The 17,432-nt window shown below is 43.6% G+C and overlaps 1 protein-coding gene across 3 annotated transcripts in view; it reads left to right on the top strand.

The window, feature by feature from the left end:
* SAMD12 (sterile alpha motif domain containing 12) overlaps positions 1–17,432 on the top strand; it is a 249,199-nt gene that overhangs the window by 94,439 nt on the left and 137,328 nt on the right. The window contains exon 4 of one of the 3 annotated variants that reach the window (XM_075063201.1): positions 11,861–12,516. The exons of the other annotated variants lie outside the window; for them this stretch is intronic. Coding sequence (XP_074919302.1) covers positions 11,861–12,171 — 311 coding nt within the window. The 3' untranslated portion in view covers positions 12,172–12,516. Of the gene's footprint in view, positions 1–11,860; positions 12,517–17,432 lie in introns of those variants that run through there. 3 annotated transcript variants of the gene reach the window in all.

Here is a 17,432-nt window from a genome sequence, read left to right as displayed (position 1 = left end):
TAATATGCCCAGTGGTCTTGTTCTGATGGCGAGTTAGATGGTGGGTAGGATTCTGAGTACTACAGAGATTCTTTCTCTGGGCGGTATGTTGGTGGAGTCTGCCACATGCTCAGCGTTAATTTGTATCATCCCATATTTGGGTCAGGAAGGAATTTTCCTCCAGGAGAGATGTGCAGAGGCACAGATGTTTTTCTGCCTTCCTCTGCACCGGGTGCCACAAGGACTTGCTGGGAGATTCTCTGCATTTTGACGTCTCTTAAACCATGATTTGGAGACTTCAATAACTCAGACATAGGTTAGGGGTTTGTTACAGGAGTGGGTGGGTGAGATTCTGTGGCCTGCATTGTGCAGGAGGTCAGACTAGATGATCATAATGATCCCTTCTGATCTTCAGTCTATGAATCTATGAGAAGTACCTACCTCACTAAAACAGAAAATAAGATAGATAAGAAAATAAGGTAAGACAGAAAATATCATGTTGTCTCTATTTAAATCCATCTTGAATACTGTGTGCAGATGTGGTTGTCCTATCTCAAAAAAGATATATTGGAATTGAAAAAGGTTGCCCTTTTCTGAATAAAAATTATTAGGAGTCTGGAACAGCTTCCATATGAGGAGAGAGGAGAAAGACTGGGATTTTTCAGCTTGGAAAAGAAACGACTTACGGGGGATTGATAGATATCTATAAATTCATGACTGGTGTGGAGAAAGTAAATAAGGAAGTGTTATTTACTCCTTCACATAACAAGAACTAGGGATCACCAAATGAAATTAATAGGCAACAGGTGTAAAACAAACAAAATTTAAGTATTTCTTCACACACTGCACAGTCAACCTGCAGAACTCTTTTCCAGAGGATGTTGTGAAGGCCAAGACTGTGCCAGGGTTCAAAAAAGAACTAGATAAATTCATGGAGGATAAGTCCATCAATGGCTCTTAGCCAGGATGGGAGGGATGGTGTCCCTAGCCTCTGTTTGCCAGAAGCTGGGAATGGATCACTTGGTGATTACCTATTCTGTTCATTCCCTCTGAGGCACCTGGCATTGGCCACTGTTGGAAGGCAAGATACTGGTTATGATCTCCCTGTCCCCAGTATGCCCCCAATCCCCAAAAAAGAGGGGTGAGTAATGACTGTCAAAGCAAAATTTCACTGATGGTGAATTTGAAAGTTTTCCCCTGCAAAAGTCGGTAATTAATTTTCTAAAACATTACATGGAAAACTCAGTTGTTCTCTGGAGTGTTATGGTGCCAGATTGGGGACCTCAAGTGCAAATCCCAACTGAGCCTTAGCTACAGAGTTGCTACCAGTCCTCCATAATATGGGCATGTCCATCAATGTATATTTGTGTATATATGGTTGTGTATAGATATAGTTTAAAAATAATAAACACTGTTATAAAGATGTGGTCAGTCATCACTTTGACCCCTTCACTTTTATGTTCTATTTTCTCTACCTATTGTTCTATTTGCTATTCTCTAGATTCTAAGATGATCATGGCAAGGTATATGCCTCCCTTTCGTATGCACAGCACCTCCCACCTCATGGGAGTTACCGAAGAAAAAAAATTGCACTAGCCCCATGCTGCCTTTTTTCTGGTGCAAGCACTCCATGGGGATGTTGAAATGCAAACAAAAACTTGTCTTTATTGTACCGACACATTTACATGAGAACACATTAATTGCAGATTTTATAAAACCTTAGGCCTGACTCTCCATTGTCCAGCACCTTGTGTACAGGGATTATAAAATGCTGCTGTTCTGATTGGGTAGCCTTTTACGCCCACTTCATGTTGATGTAAATCACAACACAAGGTGCAGGGCAATGGAGGAGCAGGCCTTTCTTTTTATAAAGTACTCTGGCAGAATACATTTAAATCCTGGGGGGAAGGGGCTTTTCTTATTGTTACCCTTCTGTTATAGAGCCTGAACCTACACAGCTGAAGACAGCAGCAGTTTTGGCTTGCATTGACTTTAAAGGGAGCAGGACTGAGTCCAGGGTGAATAAAGAACAGCTATCCTTGGGAAAACCTATCAGCCTGGTGGCAGCATAATAAGGAATATGCCTAAATAACTGCTTGTTAATATGTTTTATATTTTTAAGAAACCTTCCATCATCTCTTGTTTTTTACACAGAGCCCCTGAAGTGTGCTAATGTATCTCTTCAGAGCAAGAATCTTTAATGCTATGATCATTAAACAAACCTCATTCTGTCAAAGTAATACACAAGAGGCACGTAAGCCCAAGTGAAATAGTTTGATTTGGAGGCACTTGAAAGGACAGAAGCCTTTTTTTTTTTTTTTTTTTTTTTTTTTTTTAAATTAAGGTTTTAAAGAAGAAATGAACAGGAATCAATATAATTTTTTTTTTTAGAGACTAGAACATATTCATATGTGCAAAAATGTACATGTTGCAAATCACCTCTTAAACGCTGTCTAATTCTATAATATCAGATAGAAGCTGGCATTAAATCTTCTGTGCTGCCTTCCGCTATCATGAAATACACATACAAATCTGGTTCTTAAATATGAGCAAATTTAACTTGTCCACTTGAATGCCAGATGTGAGGGGTTTATCATATCCGTGTGATCCCAAGATTAAGTAACACATTTCTGGAAGGATGGTCTTCTGGTTAAGGTACTAAGCTGGAAGTCTGAGAATGCCCAGCTCTTCTTTAGACTTCACTTCTGAGCTTGGGCAAGACATTTAAGGTGTGTCTACACTGAGGTTAGATACCTGCGGCTGACCTGGGCTTGCGGGGCTTGGGCTAAGGAGCTGTTTAATTGTGGTGTAGATGTTCGGTAGAGTCTTGTGTGGATACAAATTTATATCTATGGATGTGGATATCCGTGGATATAAACTGCAGGGCTGTCCCGGGAACCGTACTGGCAAAGGGAGCAGAACGTGGGGCTGACGATTCCAGGAGCCAACGCCCCGCACCGGCAGCTCCTCTGGCATGGCTGTACGCCCTGCCCCCACCCCGGGCACCAGGCTCACTGGCAGCTGTCCCTGGTTATGCTCTTGTGTTCATGTGATGCACACACGCCCCCAGACAGGAGATGCAGACAGCCTCATGCAAGGTGTGGGGGCAGGGCTGCAGGCGATACAGCCATGCTGGAGGAGTTGCCATCATGGGGTGCTGGCTCCTGGGAGTGGCGGCCCATGTTCTGCTCCTTTTGCTGCTGTGGTTCCCGGGAGAGCCCTGCAGTTCCGCCAATATAGATTTGTATCTGTGCAGTGGTCTAATGTTTGGGTTGTCTGAGACCCTCTGATTTCACACACCACAATTTAACAGCCCCTTAGCCTGAGCCACGTGAGCCTGAATCAACTGACACGGGCCTGCCATGGGTTTTTAACTGCAGTTTAGACATACTCTTCATCTCTCAGTAACTCAGGTACTCCATCTGTACAATGGGGATATTTCCTTTCTTCACGAAGGAGCTGCCAAGATAAATCCATTCATCTTTATGGGTGGCCCAGATAATATGGTGATGGAGACCCTATCAGTACTTAGATAATTCACTGACACTTTGCATTTTCCTCCTGCTTGTTTCACTCTCACCTCTTGGTGTTCAGTTACCAGGATGAGGCTTTCACTCCCTTGGTTTGTAGAACTTGATTAGAAATCCCAGTGAGCTCTGCTGAGCCCACATGTGTGATCTGATGGCAATGGACTGGAGCTCAGGAAACTCATGTTCTATTCCTGACTCTGTCATGGCCCTTTGTTGTTCATCACTGAGGGAACAAAAGTCAGCGCTCTGCATCTATTAACAGTGGATCACTGTCTCTGGGTTGGTGATGCTGAAAAGTAACCATAGGTGAGAAAACTGTTCTTCCTCAAGTGCTTGCTCACGTCCTTTCCATGTTAGGTGTGTGCGTGTTCACCGTTGCCAGAGATTTTTCCATTGGGCCAGCTCTAGTGCCCTCTGGAGTTGCACGCTCATGTGCTGGTGAAGGGGCACCTGCCACCCATCTGCTCAGTTCCTTCTTACTGCCCATAATGGTTGCATCAGCAAGGCTTCTTCCCAGTAATTTTTGGACTTTAATTCTTAGTTGTAGTTTTAAACATAGTTTCTAGTGTATATAGATATTGTAACTGGTGTTTGTGTAAATAGTGTAGATAAATAGTCCTTATCGTTGAGGGACTCTCTTCACCTCAGAGGCTGGGCATGCCCTAGTCCTCAGGCTTCAAACCTTGTGCCTCCTGCAGCAAACCTGTGCCTGTGAGCGACCCGCACTCCAGTTGCTTGAAGTGTTTGTGAGAAACTCACGTGAGGGACAGGTGCCGGATTTGTCGGGATTTTAGACCCTGCACTAAAGAGGACAGCGAAATAAGGGTCATGACTATCTTTATGGAAGCCATTCTCAGACCAGCCTCAGAGCCACGCCACTCCAGTTCTGCACCTTCTACTTCGGCTTTGGTGCAAAGCGCTCTTCTGGCACTGTGCTCTTCCTGGCACAGTTCACCATCTCCGGTGCCAGGGAAGAAGCACAAAAAGCAACACCCCAACAGAGGGCACTCGCAGAAAAAGGACAAGCAGGGGGAAGGCAGCACAGTGCGACCCACGATGGGCCTGACTGACCCTTGACTCAGAGGGTTTTGCAGCGGCCAGGGATTTATTCTCTCTCCTGGTCCCCCTAACTCTGATGGGACAGCAGCTGGCTCCGATTGTTATGTTTATAAGAAGCACATGGAATCTTTTTTTCAAGGGGATAAAGCAATACGCTGCGTTTATTGAGAGTACAAGTTAAGCATTAAAATCAACATATGCTTGCGCTCATGTGCACTCTCACACACTCACACACACACACTTTCTGCAGCTGGATCTTAGTTACCAGTCCTTAGCGTTACTCGGTCCGTTCCAGTGGCCAGCTGAAACTGTACACGGGGGAAGGGAGGAGCTGGAGCTGGGTCTCTATCAGATGTGTCCAATGTTGATGCAGAATGAACCCAAAGTCCCATGGCAATACACCTTTCTTTTATAGTATAAGTTCTCAAACAAGTCTATGGACCTTGCTGTGTGACGCCAGAGCTGTTAATCATGAGGTAGTCAAGTTGCTCCCAATTAGCATTATTTTGGGTTGTTACTGGCTTCACTCTTCTGGCTCCACTCTTTGTCTCGTCCTTGGGGCATATGCCTTTGCTTTAGGGTCGTCAATCTGCCACCTGGGTGATTCTGATAATAAAGTTGGTGCCTCTTGACTTCTCCGCTCCTATCTTGACCATCCAGCCCATCAGTACTGGCGCCCCCTGTCTCTTATCTGTTACCATGCCATATATTCTTCAGTCACACACAAGAGTTAATAATTTCAAAAACAAGACTTATTACCAACCAACACTTCTAACCTCCAAAACACAATCATTAATATGTAAAGCAGAGTAAAACCAAAACAATTTCTTCTTACTAATTCATAACTAACAAAATAAGCAAAATGGAAAAATGTTACTGCTTAGAACAATTCTCATATTATTACTTAAGACAATTCTCTCCATTAGGCTTTTGGCCTACACGATGACCAGGAACAAGAAGAAGCTCCTTACTGGCACTGGGCCCAGTGGCACCTCCTAGGGGCAAGCCAGCCCTGATCTCATTGTCCTGACCATCTCCAGTCTGCCGCCAGTCCCCAAACCCTCAGCACCATACAGAGGCAGAGACGGTTATCACTTCACTGAGAGAGGACTTTTTGAGTTTGAAGGGACTCCTTGTGCGGGTCCCCCCTGCCGGCACCTGGCCAACAGGTTAGTAGCTATACTAAAACCTTGGGGTTTTCCCCTGGTACTGGGTCCTTCCTCCTATTGATTTTACTCGGTGATTTTGAAGAGGCAGCCTATTGCCTCTTCTCTTTTAGCACCGGACCCCAACTCCGGTACCAACCCCAGTATCAACGTTCAGGATATGTCTCCCAAGGATATCACTGAGGAAGAGGAAGAAGTCCCTCCTCCAGTGCAAGCCGCTGCCTCCTCCCCAAATGAGGCTATCTTGGGGCCCAGTAGCTTGCTTCCTCAGCACTACTTCAGGGCCCATCAAGACTTTCTGAAGTGGATAGAAGCTAACCTGAGGCTGGAGATTGAGACACTTAAGGAAACTTCCACAGCTTTGACATTCTGGCTGCAGCAGCTCCCTCCAAAGTGGTCTTATCCATTAATGAGGCTGTAATGGGTCTGGTCAAGGCCCTCTGGAAAACTCCTCCTCTGCCCTGCACCTCAGAGAGGGCAGAAAAAATATTATGTGCCAGCACCTGTACTCGCATCCTCTCCCCCAGGGTCCCTTGTTGTGTTGGCAGCCAACGAGAGGAACAGGCAGGACCAGGTGAGCACTACCCCCAAACAAAAAGATACAAAAAAAAAATGGATTCAAAGGGTAGCCTTTAACTGCATTACTCTAACCAGCAAACTTTGCTGGTGAGATACGTTTACAATCTGTGGAACTCCTTGGAAAAGTTCAAAGACTCTCTGCCTCAAGATTCGAGGCAAGAATTTATTGCCCTCTTGGAGGGTAAGAATATAATCAGGCCATCTCTCTAGGCAGCTCTGGATGCAGCTGATGCAGCAGTGAGGATAGTGACCTCTGCTGTCACGATGAGGTGGTGTTCTTGGCTCCGGTCCTCAGGACTTCCTCACGAGGTCCAACAATTCATCCAGGACCTCCGTTTTTAAAGCATCTCACTATTTTCAGAGTAGACAGAAACAAAGTTTCACGTCCTGAAGAATTCTAAAGCCCACCCTCAGAACACTAGGCCTCTAGGCTTCATCTGCTTCCAGGAAGCACTTCAGGTTCCAACAGCTACCTCATTTCTTGATGCTGTCTCCGATACAGGAGCTCTACAATTGGAAGAGGTTACAAATGATGTCCCGCTCCAGTCCACCTCAGCCGCCCAGCTGGGTCCTCATAGGTACTCCGGGGGGCCCAAGCAGATCTCTGTAGATACACCTGAGGATGCTATACCAGTTCCTGCTTCAGATCCTGCCTCCCTTTTATTTTTAGACCATTTCACATGACGTCGGACCGCTGGGTCCTAAGTACAGTAACAATGGGGTATACCCTTCAGTTTTTATCCCGCCCTCCCTCTCACCTGCCTTTCCTGTCTCTCTTCAGGAACCCTTCTTACGAGCAACTTCTCTCCCATGGAGACTGTGGAAGAGGTTCCTCAAGACTTGAGGAGGGGAGTCTACTCCCAATATTTCCTAATCTCAAAGGCCAAAGGGGGCCTCCAGCCCATTCTTGACCCATGTTAACTCAACAGATATCTCAACAAACTGAGATTCCACTTGGCCTCCATCTTTCCCTCCCTGGATCCAGGGGACTGGTGTGCTGCCCTCAACTTAAAGAACACATACTTTCACATTTCTGTCTTCCATGGCCACAGAAGATTTCTCAGATTTACTGTGAATCGATGCCACTACCAGTTCACTACTTGTCCCTTCAGCCTGTCTGGAGTCCCTACATTGTTCACAAAATATGCGGCAGCAAATAGTGGTAATAGTGGCCTTCCTCAGATGGCGAGGAGTCCAGGTATACCTGTACCTCAATGACTGGCTGGCTGATCAAAGGTCAGTCAGAAACTCACGTTCAGAACAGCATCAGTATGGTCCAAGCCACCTCCCAGGCACTGGGCTTGTTGATAAAGGGAAGAGTTGACTTTTTTTTTTTCTTCAGTTCAGAGAATAGAATTTATTGGGGCAGTGCTTGACTTGACCAGACTAGAGTCTTCCTTCCAGAATTCAGACGGTCAGACCTGATATCCAAGATAAAGGTACATCCAATTATGACTTCCCAAGTTTGCCTCAAACTTCTGAGGCACATGGCCACATGTACTTACATGGTTCAGCAAGCAAGGCTGTGTCTCAGGCCCCTACAGCTGTAGCTGGCATCAGTTTACTGCCCAAACAGACACCACTTAGACTTGGTGCTCACAGTTCCTTCCTTGGTCCTCGCCTTTCTAGACTAGTGAAAGGACCCAATGTCAGTAATGATGAGGTTACCCCTTGTCACCCCTCAGCCATCAGTGTCCCTAGTCTTGGATACATCACACCTAGTTTGGGGAGCTCACCTCGACTGCCTCAGGACTCGGGTCCTATGGTTCCAGGAAAAACTATCCCTGCACATAAATGTTAGGGAACTCAGGGCTGTAGGCTTAGTTTGTCAAGTGTTCCCCCCGCCCCTCCCCTCGATCTCAAGCAGGGTGGTGCAACTTCTCACAGACAATACTACAGCCATGTTCCATATCAACAAACAGAGATGCTCAGTCCTGTGCCCTGTTTCAGGAAGCCATTCATCTATGAGACTTCTGGGTGAAGTACTCCATTCACCTGGAGGCATCACATCTTCCAGGAGTCTGGAATGCACTGACGGATCGCCTCAGCAGGTCATTTTTCTTTCACCACAAATGGTCCCTTCACCTGGAAATCATCAGGTTCATGTCCCCAGGTAGACCTGTTCATGACCAAGCAGAACAGGAAGTGCCATCAGTTTTGCTTGCTGCACGGCCACAGTCTGGGCTCCCTATCTCATGCCTTCCGGCTCCCATGGTCAGGGCCCCTGCTCTACATTTTCCCCTGGTCCCTCTGATTCATAAGATCCTCCTGAAAATCAAGTGGGACTAGTCAAGAGTTATTCTTATAGCCCTGGTGTTGCCACACCTACACTGGTTCAGCACACTACTGGATCTATCAATAGCATCCCCTCTTCTTCTCCATCCGGACCTGATCTCACAGGATCACGACCAGTTGCTCCACTTATACCTCACCTCCCTTCACCTGATGGTATGGATGTTACATGGCTGAACCCAGAGGAGCAGGCCTGTTCAGAGCAAATTCGACAAGTCTTGCTAGGTAGTAGGAAACCGTCTACTAGGGCTACCTACCTGGCCAAATGGAAATGCTTCTTGAGATGGGCATTTCAACGAGGTCTCTCTCCAGTTCATTCTTCCCTGTAGGCTATCAGCATAGAATCATGTAATTGTACAACTGGAAGAGACACCAAGAGGTCATCTAGTTCAGTCCCCTATGCTCGTGGCAGGACTAAGTATTATCTCTAGACCATCCCTCACAGGTGTTTGTCTAACCTGCTCTTAAAAATCTCCAATGACGGAGATTCCACAGCCTCCTTATCAACTTGATCCAGTGCTCAACTATCCTGACAGTTAGGAAGTTTTTCCTAATGTCCAACTGAAATTGCTCTTGCTGCAATTTAAGCCCATTGCTTCTTGTCCTATCCTCAGAGGTTAAGAAGACCAGTTTTTCTCCCTCCTCTTTGTAACAACCTTTTATGTACTTGAAAACTGTTATCATGTCCCCTCCCAGTCTTCCCTTCTCCAGACTAAACAAACCCAATTTTTTCAGTCTTTCCTCATAGATTGTTTCTGGACCTTTTTGTTACTCTTCTCTCTACTTTCTCCAATGTGTCCAAATCTTTCCTGAAATGTGGCGCCCAGAACTGGACAAAATACTCCAGTTGAGGCCTAATCAGCGTAGAGTAGAGCGGAAGAATTACTTCTCTTGTCTTGCTTACAACACTCCCGCTAATACGTCCCAGAATTATGTTTGCTTTTTTGGTGAGTGTTACAGTGTTGACTCACATTTAGCTCGTGATCCACTATGACCCCTTGATCCCTTCTTCCTAGGCAGTAATTTCCCATGCTGTATATGTGCAACTGATTTTTCCTTCCTAGGTGGAGTACTTTGCATTTGTCTGTATTGAATTTTATTCTGTTTACTTGAGACCATTTCTCCACTTTGTCAAGATCATTTTGAATTTGAAACCTATCCTCCAAAGCGACGCCTCTCAGCTTGGTATCATTGGCACACTTTATAAGTGTACACTCTCTATGCTTGTATCTAAATCATTGATTTAGACAACAGAACAGAACTGGACCTAGAACTGATCCTTGCAGGACCCCACTTAATATGCCCTTCGTTTGCCTGTGAACCACTTAACTACTTTCTGAGAACAGTTTTCCAACCAGCTATGCACCCACTGTATAGTAGCTCCATCTAGGTTGTATTCCCCTAGTTTGTTTGAGAAGGTTATGTGAGACAGTATCAAAAGCCTTACGAAAGTCAAGATATATCACATCTACTGCTTTTCTCCACCCACAAGGTTTATTATCCTGTCAAAGAAAGCTATTCGGCTGCTTTGACACCATTTGTCCTTTACATATCCATGCTGAATGTTACTTATCTTCTAGGGGTTCACAAATTGATTGCTTAATTATTTGCTCCATTATCTTTTCATGTCCATGAACTCCAAGCCCACCTCCTAAGGTATTGTGAGTTATCTAACGTGGAATGGACATGAGCAAGCACATGAAGAAGAAAAAACAGTTACTGACCTTCTATAGCTGCTGTTCTTTGAGATGTGGTGTTCATGTCCATTCCACGACCCACCCTTCTGCTCCTCTGTTGGAGTTATCTAGCAAGAAGGAACTGAGAGGGTGCGTGGCCGACAGTGCCCCTTATACATGAGCCCACTAGAATACCAATGAGGGAAAAATCTCTGGCAATTTACATATGGTGCGCACACACCTAACATGGAGTGGACTTGAGCAACACATCTCAAACAACAGTTACAGAAGGCTTGGAGCCTGCTAAGGTTACATGTAGACTCTTAGAAGCTTGTTATTCTTTTATTTTATTTGTAATCATTTTCTGTTTCTATTATCTCTGCTCAATATCACTTAAGTCTCTGTTCTTTATTAATAAACTTATTCTTGTTTTGTTATAATTTCATCTCAGTGATGTTATACTACAGTGAGGGTGCATTCTCAGTGAAGCCAACCATTTGATGTGTATTCTGTCTCTTTGGAGTCTTTGGTATTTCTGTGGGCATCCAGTGACAGGGACTGGATGCTGCAGAGAAATGCTCTTCCAGGGGTTCTGCGAACTGGGGGCACCAAGATTAAGGCAAAGAGGGGACTGGCAGGCTCTCCAAAGGTTGATTGGGCTGACTGACAGACTGCAGTGTCAGGGAGCAGAGACACAGTTTAGCAGCAGCAAGTTTCTCTCTCACTGAGGCAGAGGAGTGAGAAGGTGACTTACAGTTCTGGACACTCTGAGAAAGTGTCACGTAGATGAAAGATTTTTATAAGAGCCAGGTATCATGAAGACCCAGATAGGATCAAAGAGATTCCTGTTCATATTAGTGCTGTCGATTAGTAGCAGTTAACTCATGTGATTACCTCAAAAAATTAATCATGATTAAAAAAATTAATCGTGATTCATCTCAGTTTTAATTGCACTGTTAAACAATAGAATACCAATTTTAATATATTTAATATTTTTGGATTTTTTCTACATTTTCAAATATATATTGATTTCAATTACAGTGCTCACTTTATATTTTTGATTACAAATATTTGCACTGTAAAAATGATAAATAAAAGAAAGTCCTTTTTGAATTCACCTCATACAGGTGTTGTAGTGCAATCTCTTTATCATGAAAGGGCAATGTACAAATATAGGATTGTTGGTTTTTTGTTACATAACTGCACTCAAAAACAAAACAATGTAGAACTTTAGAGTCTACAAGTCCACTCAGTCCTATTCCTTAGTCAGCCAATCGCTAAAGGAAACAAATTTGTTTACATTAATGGGAGATAATGCTGCCCACTTCTTTATTACAATGTCACCTGAAAGTGAGAACAGGCATTTGCATGGCACTGTTGTTGCAAGATATTTACGTGCCAGCTGCACTTAAGATTCATATGCCTCTTCGTGCTTTGCCCATCGTTCCAGAGGACATGCTTCCATGCTGATGATGCTTTTAAATGTGTTAATTAAATTTGTGACTGAGCTTTATAGGGGGAGAACTGTATGTCCCCTGCTCTGTTTTACCTGCATTCTGACATATATTTCATGTTATAGCAATCTCGGATGATGACCCAGCACATGTTCATTTTAAGAACACTTCACTGCAGATTTCACAAAACGCAAAGAAGGTGAGATTTCTAAAGATAGCTACAGCACTCGATCCAAAGTTTAAGAATCTGAAGTGCCTTCCAAAACCTGAGAGGGACGAAATGTGGAACATGCTTTCAGAAGTCTTAAAAGAGCAGCACTCCGATGTGGAAACTATAGAACCTGAACCATCGAAAAATAAAATCAATCTTCTCTTGGTGGCATCTGACTCAGATAATGAAAATGAACATGCATCGGTCTGCACTGCTTTGGATTGATCGTTGTCAAGCAGAATCCATCATCAGCATGGACGCATGTCCCCTGGAGTGGTGGTTGAAGCATGAAGGTACATGTGAATCTTTAGCGCATCTGACGTGTAAATATCTTGCAACGCCGACTACAACAGTGCCATGCCTATTCTCACTTTCAAGTGACATTGTAAACAAGAAGTAGGCAGCATTATCTCCTGCAGATGTAAACAAATTTGTTTGTCTAAGCGATTGGCTGAACAAGAAGTAGGACTGGGTGGATTTGCTGGCTCCAAAACTTTATATTGTTTCATTTTTGAATGCAGTTGTTTTTGTACATAATTCTACATTTGTAAGTTTCTTTCATGATAGAGATTGCACTATAGTACTTTTATTAGGTGAATTGAAAAATACTATTTCTTTTATATTTTTATAGTGGAAATATTTGTAATAAAAAATAGTGATCACTGTACACTTTGTATTCTGTGTTGTAATTGAAATCGATATATTTGAAAATATAGAAAACACCCAAAAATATTTAAATAAATGGTATTCTATTTAACTGTGCGATTGTGGTTAATTTTTTAATCGCTTGACAGCCTTGTTCATATATTCGGGCTGGAAGGGACCAATCTACTTGCATATTCAAACCACACTCTATCCTGCTGTTTGAGCTTCTGCATATTATTTGACCATTACTGGGTCATCTGTAAACTTCCCCCCTACTTATATCACCTTCACTCTGGCAAGGTTTGACTTCCATTATCCTTGTATCTTTCCTAATAGATGAGTCTAGTAACATTAATTCTACAAACTCCCTTGCTAGCTTGTTATGTAGCCAAACTGGTCTTACACATTTTCTCCCTCATTTAACCTTATATGTTTTTGCTGCAAATTAAATCCGTCACTTCTTGTTTTGACCTTGAGACTAATGATTGGATTCTGTCTTCTTTATAACAAGATTTTTTATTGAGCACCCAAAATGTGCTAAGTTCTTTCTAGGCATTAAAAATAGAAATGGTTCCTGCCTTAGAGACCATGAAGGTAGCAGGAGCTGGAAGTATCAGGGACCCCAGAGACTTTGTTCTTCTACATGCGGACATGACCTAAGAGAAGAGGGGAAAAAATAAAAAGAAAAAAGAACAGTATGGGGGGAAAGCTACAGCTGCCACGGATACAGGTGAATGAGTTGAACGTTTGAGTGCCCTGAGGGTGTTTTTTAATATGAATCCAAAGTGAATGCAATGAGGTGTTTTGAATGGGGTATAGGGAGGGATTGAGGGGAGTGGTAGGGAAGAGATGAGTTAATGTAAGGAAAAGCATGAGGAACGTATTGAGAAAAGCAGTGAGGAGGAAGGAAAGAATTGATAAGAACATTGAGGGTAGAGAGAGAGAGGCCAACAGCAGAGAGACTGGAAAGGAAGAGGTAGGGACAAACAATCAGCAAATCAAGTTCAAGTTTTGGGGTCAATCATGTGAAAACAAGGCCAAGTTGTGCAGTATAGGCCCATATAGTATAGGGCTTCAGGGATCTCAAGGCCCCACAAGAGCAACTCCTATTGCTACCATCTGTCTTTTCTCTCCAAAGCTTGAGACTTCCTCTTCTAATTGACCTGGCTGGGAAAGGAGGGCTACAAGGGCTACTTGTGTCCCCAGAGAGAGGGTAAGCCCCATGAAACTACAGGTCAGGAGAAAGGGCCAGCTTGGGTTTCTGTCATTTTTAGGCCATTACAAAACTAGGGGAGAGCAGCTATAAAATCTCCCCTGCAGGATTGCCTGTTCAAATGTGGCCCAGATTGGTTATGACAGCATTGTTACTAGCACATGACTATATGACACTTTTGTGGTGTGGGTCCAGTTTCAAGTGGGATGTGCCCATCAAAACCTCCACTACCCCTTTGGCTGTCTGAACCCAGATTCCAGGTTAGAGTTGAGGTGCATTAGCAGAGGAGTGTGTGGAATCTTATGCTGACACTAAATTTTTTTAAGCTGTATTTTCTACAAAGAGAAACAACTATTTCTATGCCGGACATGTCCCTTTGATCTTTTCTTGTGGATTTCTCATTTTTCCAAACCTGTGGCTGTTGTAGCATTTCTCTGATGCAGCTCACTTATGTGTCTTGGAATATAAAATCTTCTGCATATGCACAGGAGAAAGAGAGAAGCAGAGCATGGTTTTAATAACAAACCAACCAACCTCCATTGTACTCAGATCTGACAGTATTCCAAGTAAAAAAAAATCACCAGTGCCAAGTTCAGCTGAATAATTATCTGGCTCATTTTGCACATGATAGGCCTCTTAATACACCCAAATAAAGTATTTCCTTCCCTGTCAACACCTCTGGTTTGGTGGAGATTACATAGAAGTGTCTTCAATTTAGCACTATCTGTATAATACCCCTCCACACACCCCTACATCTATCTCCTTCTCTGTGATAAAAAGTCAAACCATAACTTCCCCTGTCCTTTGTTTATGTATTTGTTCCACTGTATCTGTGAAGTCTTGGCCAGAGCAACTGTTCTACATGGTGGGCTGTTGATTTGATGCAGACTGCTTCCATCTGCTGGTAAAGTCACTGTTTCTTTCTAAAGGGACCCTTCAGTTTACTGCCTGGATAAGATCAGTCTGATCTGCAGCGTTCCCTCTGGGACTACGCAGCTAGTGTTGGAACGTGAGGGACAAAGAGTTTCCTCTGTTTTGTGTTTCCCAGTTGGAGGCTGCTCAAAGTTTTTCATGACGTGGAACACATCAGAGAGTGATTGTCTTTTGGGTCATCAACCTACCTATTTGCATAATCTATAGCAACTATTGCCTTTTTTTTTTTTTAACATGGAAGAGGAATATTAGAAAAGTATGTAATGTAATTTTAGCTTATTATAGTGTAATTTAGATGCTAGAAACAGGGAGGAGAGCCAATACCTTGTGACTAGCTGGGAAGTCTGGTTGAACATTTTCTGTTGAAACTGTTCTTGACTAAATGGAGTTTTTCACAAAAAGTTTGTGCCTCATGCCCCCAGTCACTTTCATAGACTGGGCTCCCAACCTGGACTACATCTGCTATGATGCACTGTGGCCAGGGACTCCTATGATGTACCACTTCCCCTCACCAAGAGGGGAGGAGACCATGGTGTCTCATGGGAGATGTAGTCTGATCAGGAAGCCCAGTCTAAAGAGAAGAATGAGAGCATGGGACAACCGAACTACAACTCCGTGCAGCACTGCGGTGACATTTTCAAATAAAACAAAAGATTTGCAACTTCTAATTTTTCAGCAAAATTATTTTTTTTATTTACTTGAATTTCCCGCAGAACTCCCTTTTTTCCATTTTTCCAACTGTCTCTACTAGTGGATCATCAGTAAGCAGATCATGAGTGGGGGAATGATGCCCTAGGTGCAGTTGAGAGATCTATTCAGTCTCACAAGATGGGAGGCGAAATGCCTGAGTCTTTCATTTTACATCTCCCTAGATAAAGTAAACCTTTTATCAACCCTCAAACATGTTATGTTCAGCTCTTTGACAAAAAATCATCTCTTGACATAAATGTCAGTCATTAGTATTCTAATATCGATTATGGCCTTGCCTCTAACCTAACCTTTTTTGAGAAATGTCCATGCGAGTATGTCTACACTGCAATTAAAAACCTGTAGCAGGCCCGTGTCAGCTGACTCGTGCTTGCGGGGCTCAATCAAAGGGGCTGTTTAATTGTGGTGTAGACATTAGAACTTGGTCTGGAGCCCAGGCTCTAGACCCTGTGAGGTGGGAGGGTCCCTGAGCTTGGGCTGCAGCCTGAGCCAGAACATCTACACCACAATTGAACAGCCCCTAAGGGCCAGGTAAGCTGGCATGGCCAGCTATGGGTATCTAATTGCAGTGTAAGTATAGAGTAAGAAAGTGGTGGCAGGTCAAATATGCCTCCATTTGATACCTGTCAACTCTTTGGACCCCAACCTGTTGGACTTTAGACTTAGAGTCAGCATAGGAACATTATTGGTCACAGTGATATTTTATCATCTCTGGCCATTGGGCAGAGGTCAGATGTCCTTCCTGAGAGTTGAACTTTGAGCTGCCTTTATAATCATCAATCATGCAAGGTTATCTGTTCCTAAAGTTGTTTCGAGTGATTCTAAAGTGCTTTTACCCGTTCTTTTCAGAGATCCTAGACAGTGGCTTTGTGAAGCTATTTTTCCCTCTGCTGTTCAGTCCTTCAAGATTCCATTTTTTCACCCTTCTTGTTCAGTTGAAGAGGAGCCAATGGGAATGATTCTGGAAGCTTTGGGCTTCACTATCACTCATATGTTGCTACTTCTCTGTATGTCTCCTCACCAGGCTCAGAGTGAATGGTGTCTTTGCTTCTCCATCGTCAGGGAAATGAAACCAAGAGGCTGAGGGGATGGAAATAATACCGACTGAAAGAGGGATATGTTTGCGGAAGAAGTAGAGTCTGTAATATTACCCTCAGCTGAGGAAGCCTGCTGGCCTACTTTGGAATTGATTCACAATTCATCCAACGAAGTGGGTATTCGCCCATGAAAGCTCATGCTCCAAAACGTCTGTTAGTCTATAAGGTGCCACAGGACTCTTTGCTGCTTTTACAGATCCAGACTAACACGGCTACGCCTCTGATACTTCACAATTCCAGTGTCTGACTAGACTCACTGTTACTCTGATTCCCACATAACAGCAATGGACACTTGGACTAATGGCCAATTCACTTCTGAGTGAGGTGTATTCAAGATGTTGGTTACTACCTACAAAGTCTTAAATGGTCTAGATCCCAGTTACCTAAGAGGTTAACTCTTCTCTACTTCATCACTATGTGTACATTTAGCAAGATAAGCCAAGGTAGGCAGGTTATTCTGAGTAACAGGTGTTGCCTATAGCATTGAGTCCTACTATTTAGACTGGAATGTATGACTCATTTCTTTATCTGCTACCTGCAGGTCTGGAATACCTTGTCATTTAGCCCATTGCTAAATTTTCTTAATTCTTATTTTAAGATGTTTGTTTTTGCAGGAGAAAAGTAAAAGATGCTCACAATTTGTGGAAGCAGTTGTGTGTACTTATTCCTCCATATGAAATGTGCCCAGATACCATGGAGAAAGGGGGAATTAATTCTTTATAAATGCATTTTCCTGGGGTTTTCTATTCACTGCTGTGGCACCTCCTTGTGTCTGCGTCTGGGGATTAGCTCTTGACCAGCCTGATGCCCCTTCCTTCAGTTGCTTGCCGTGTCTGTCTCCGTCTCTCTTTCTCTGGACTTGATTGCTCCCTCTTTGTGGCTTGGCCCTC

This window comes from Chelonoidis abingdonii, chromosome 2 (assembly GCF_003597395.2).
Source record: "Chelonoidis abingdonii isolate Lonesome George chromosome 2, CheloAbing_2.0, whole genome shotgun sequence".
NCBI lineage: Eukaryota > Metazoa > Chordata > Testudines > Testudinidae > Chelonoidis > Chelonoidis abingdonii.
This window is presented reverse-complemented; position numbering and strand designations above follow the sequence as displayed.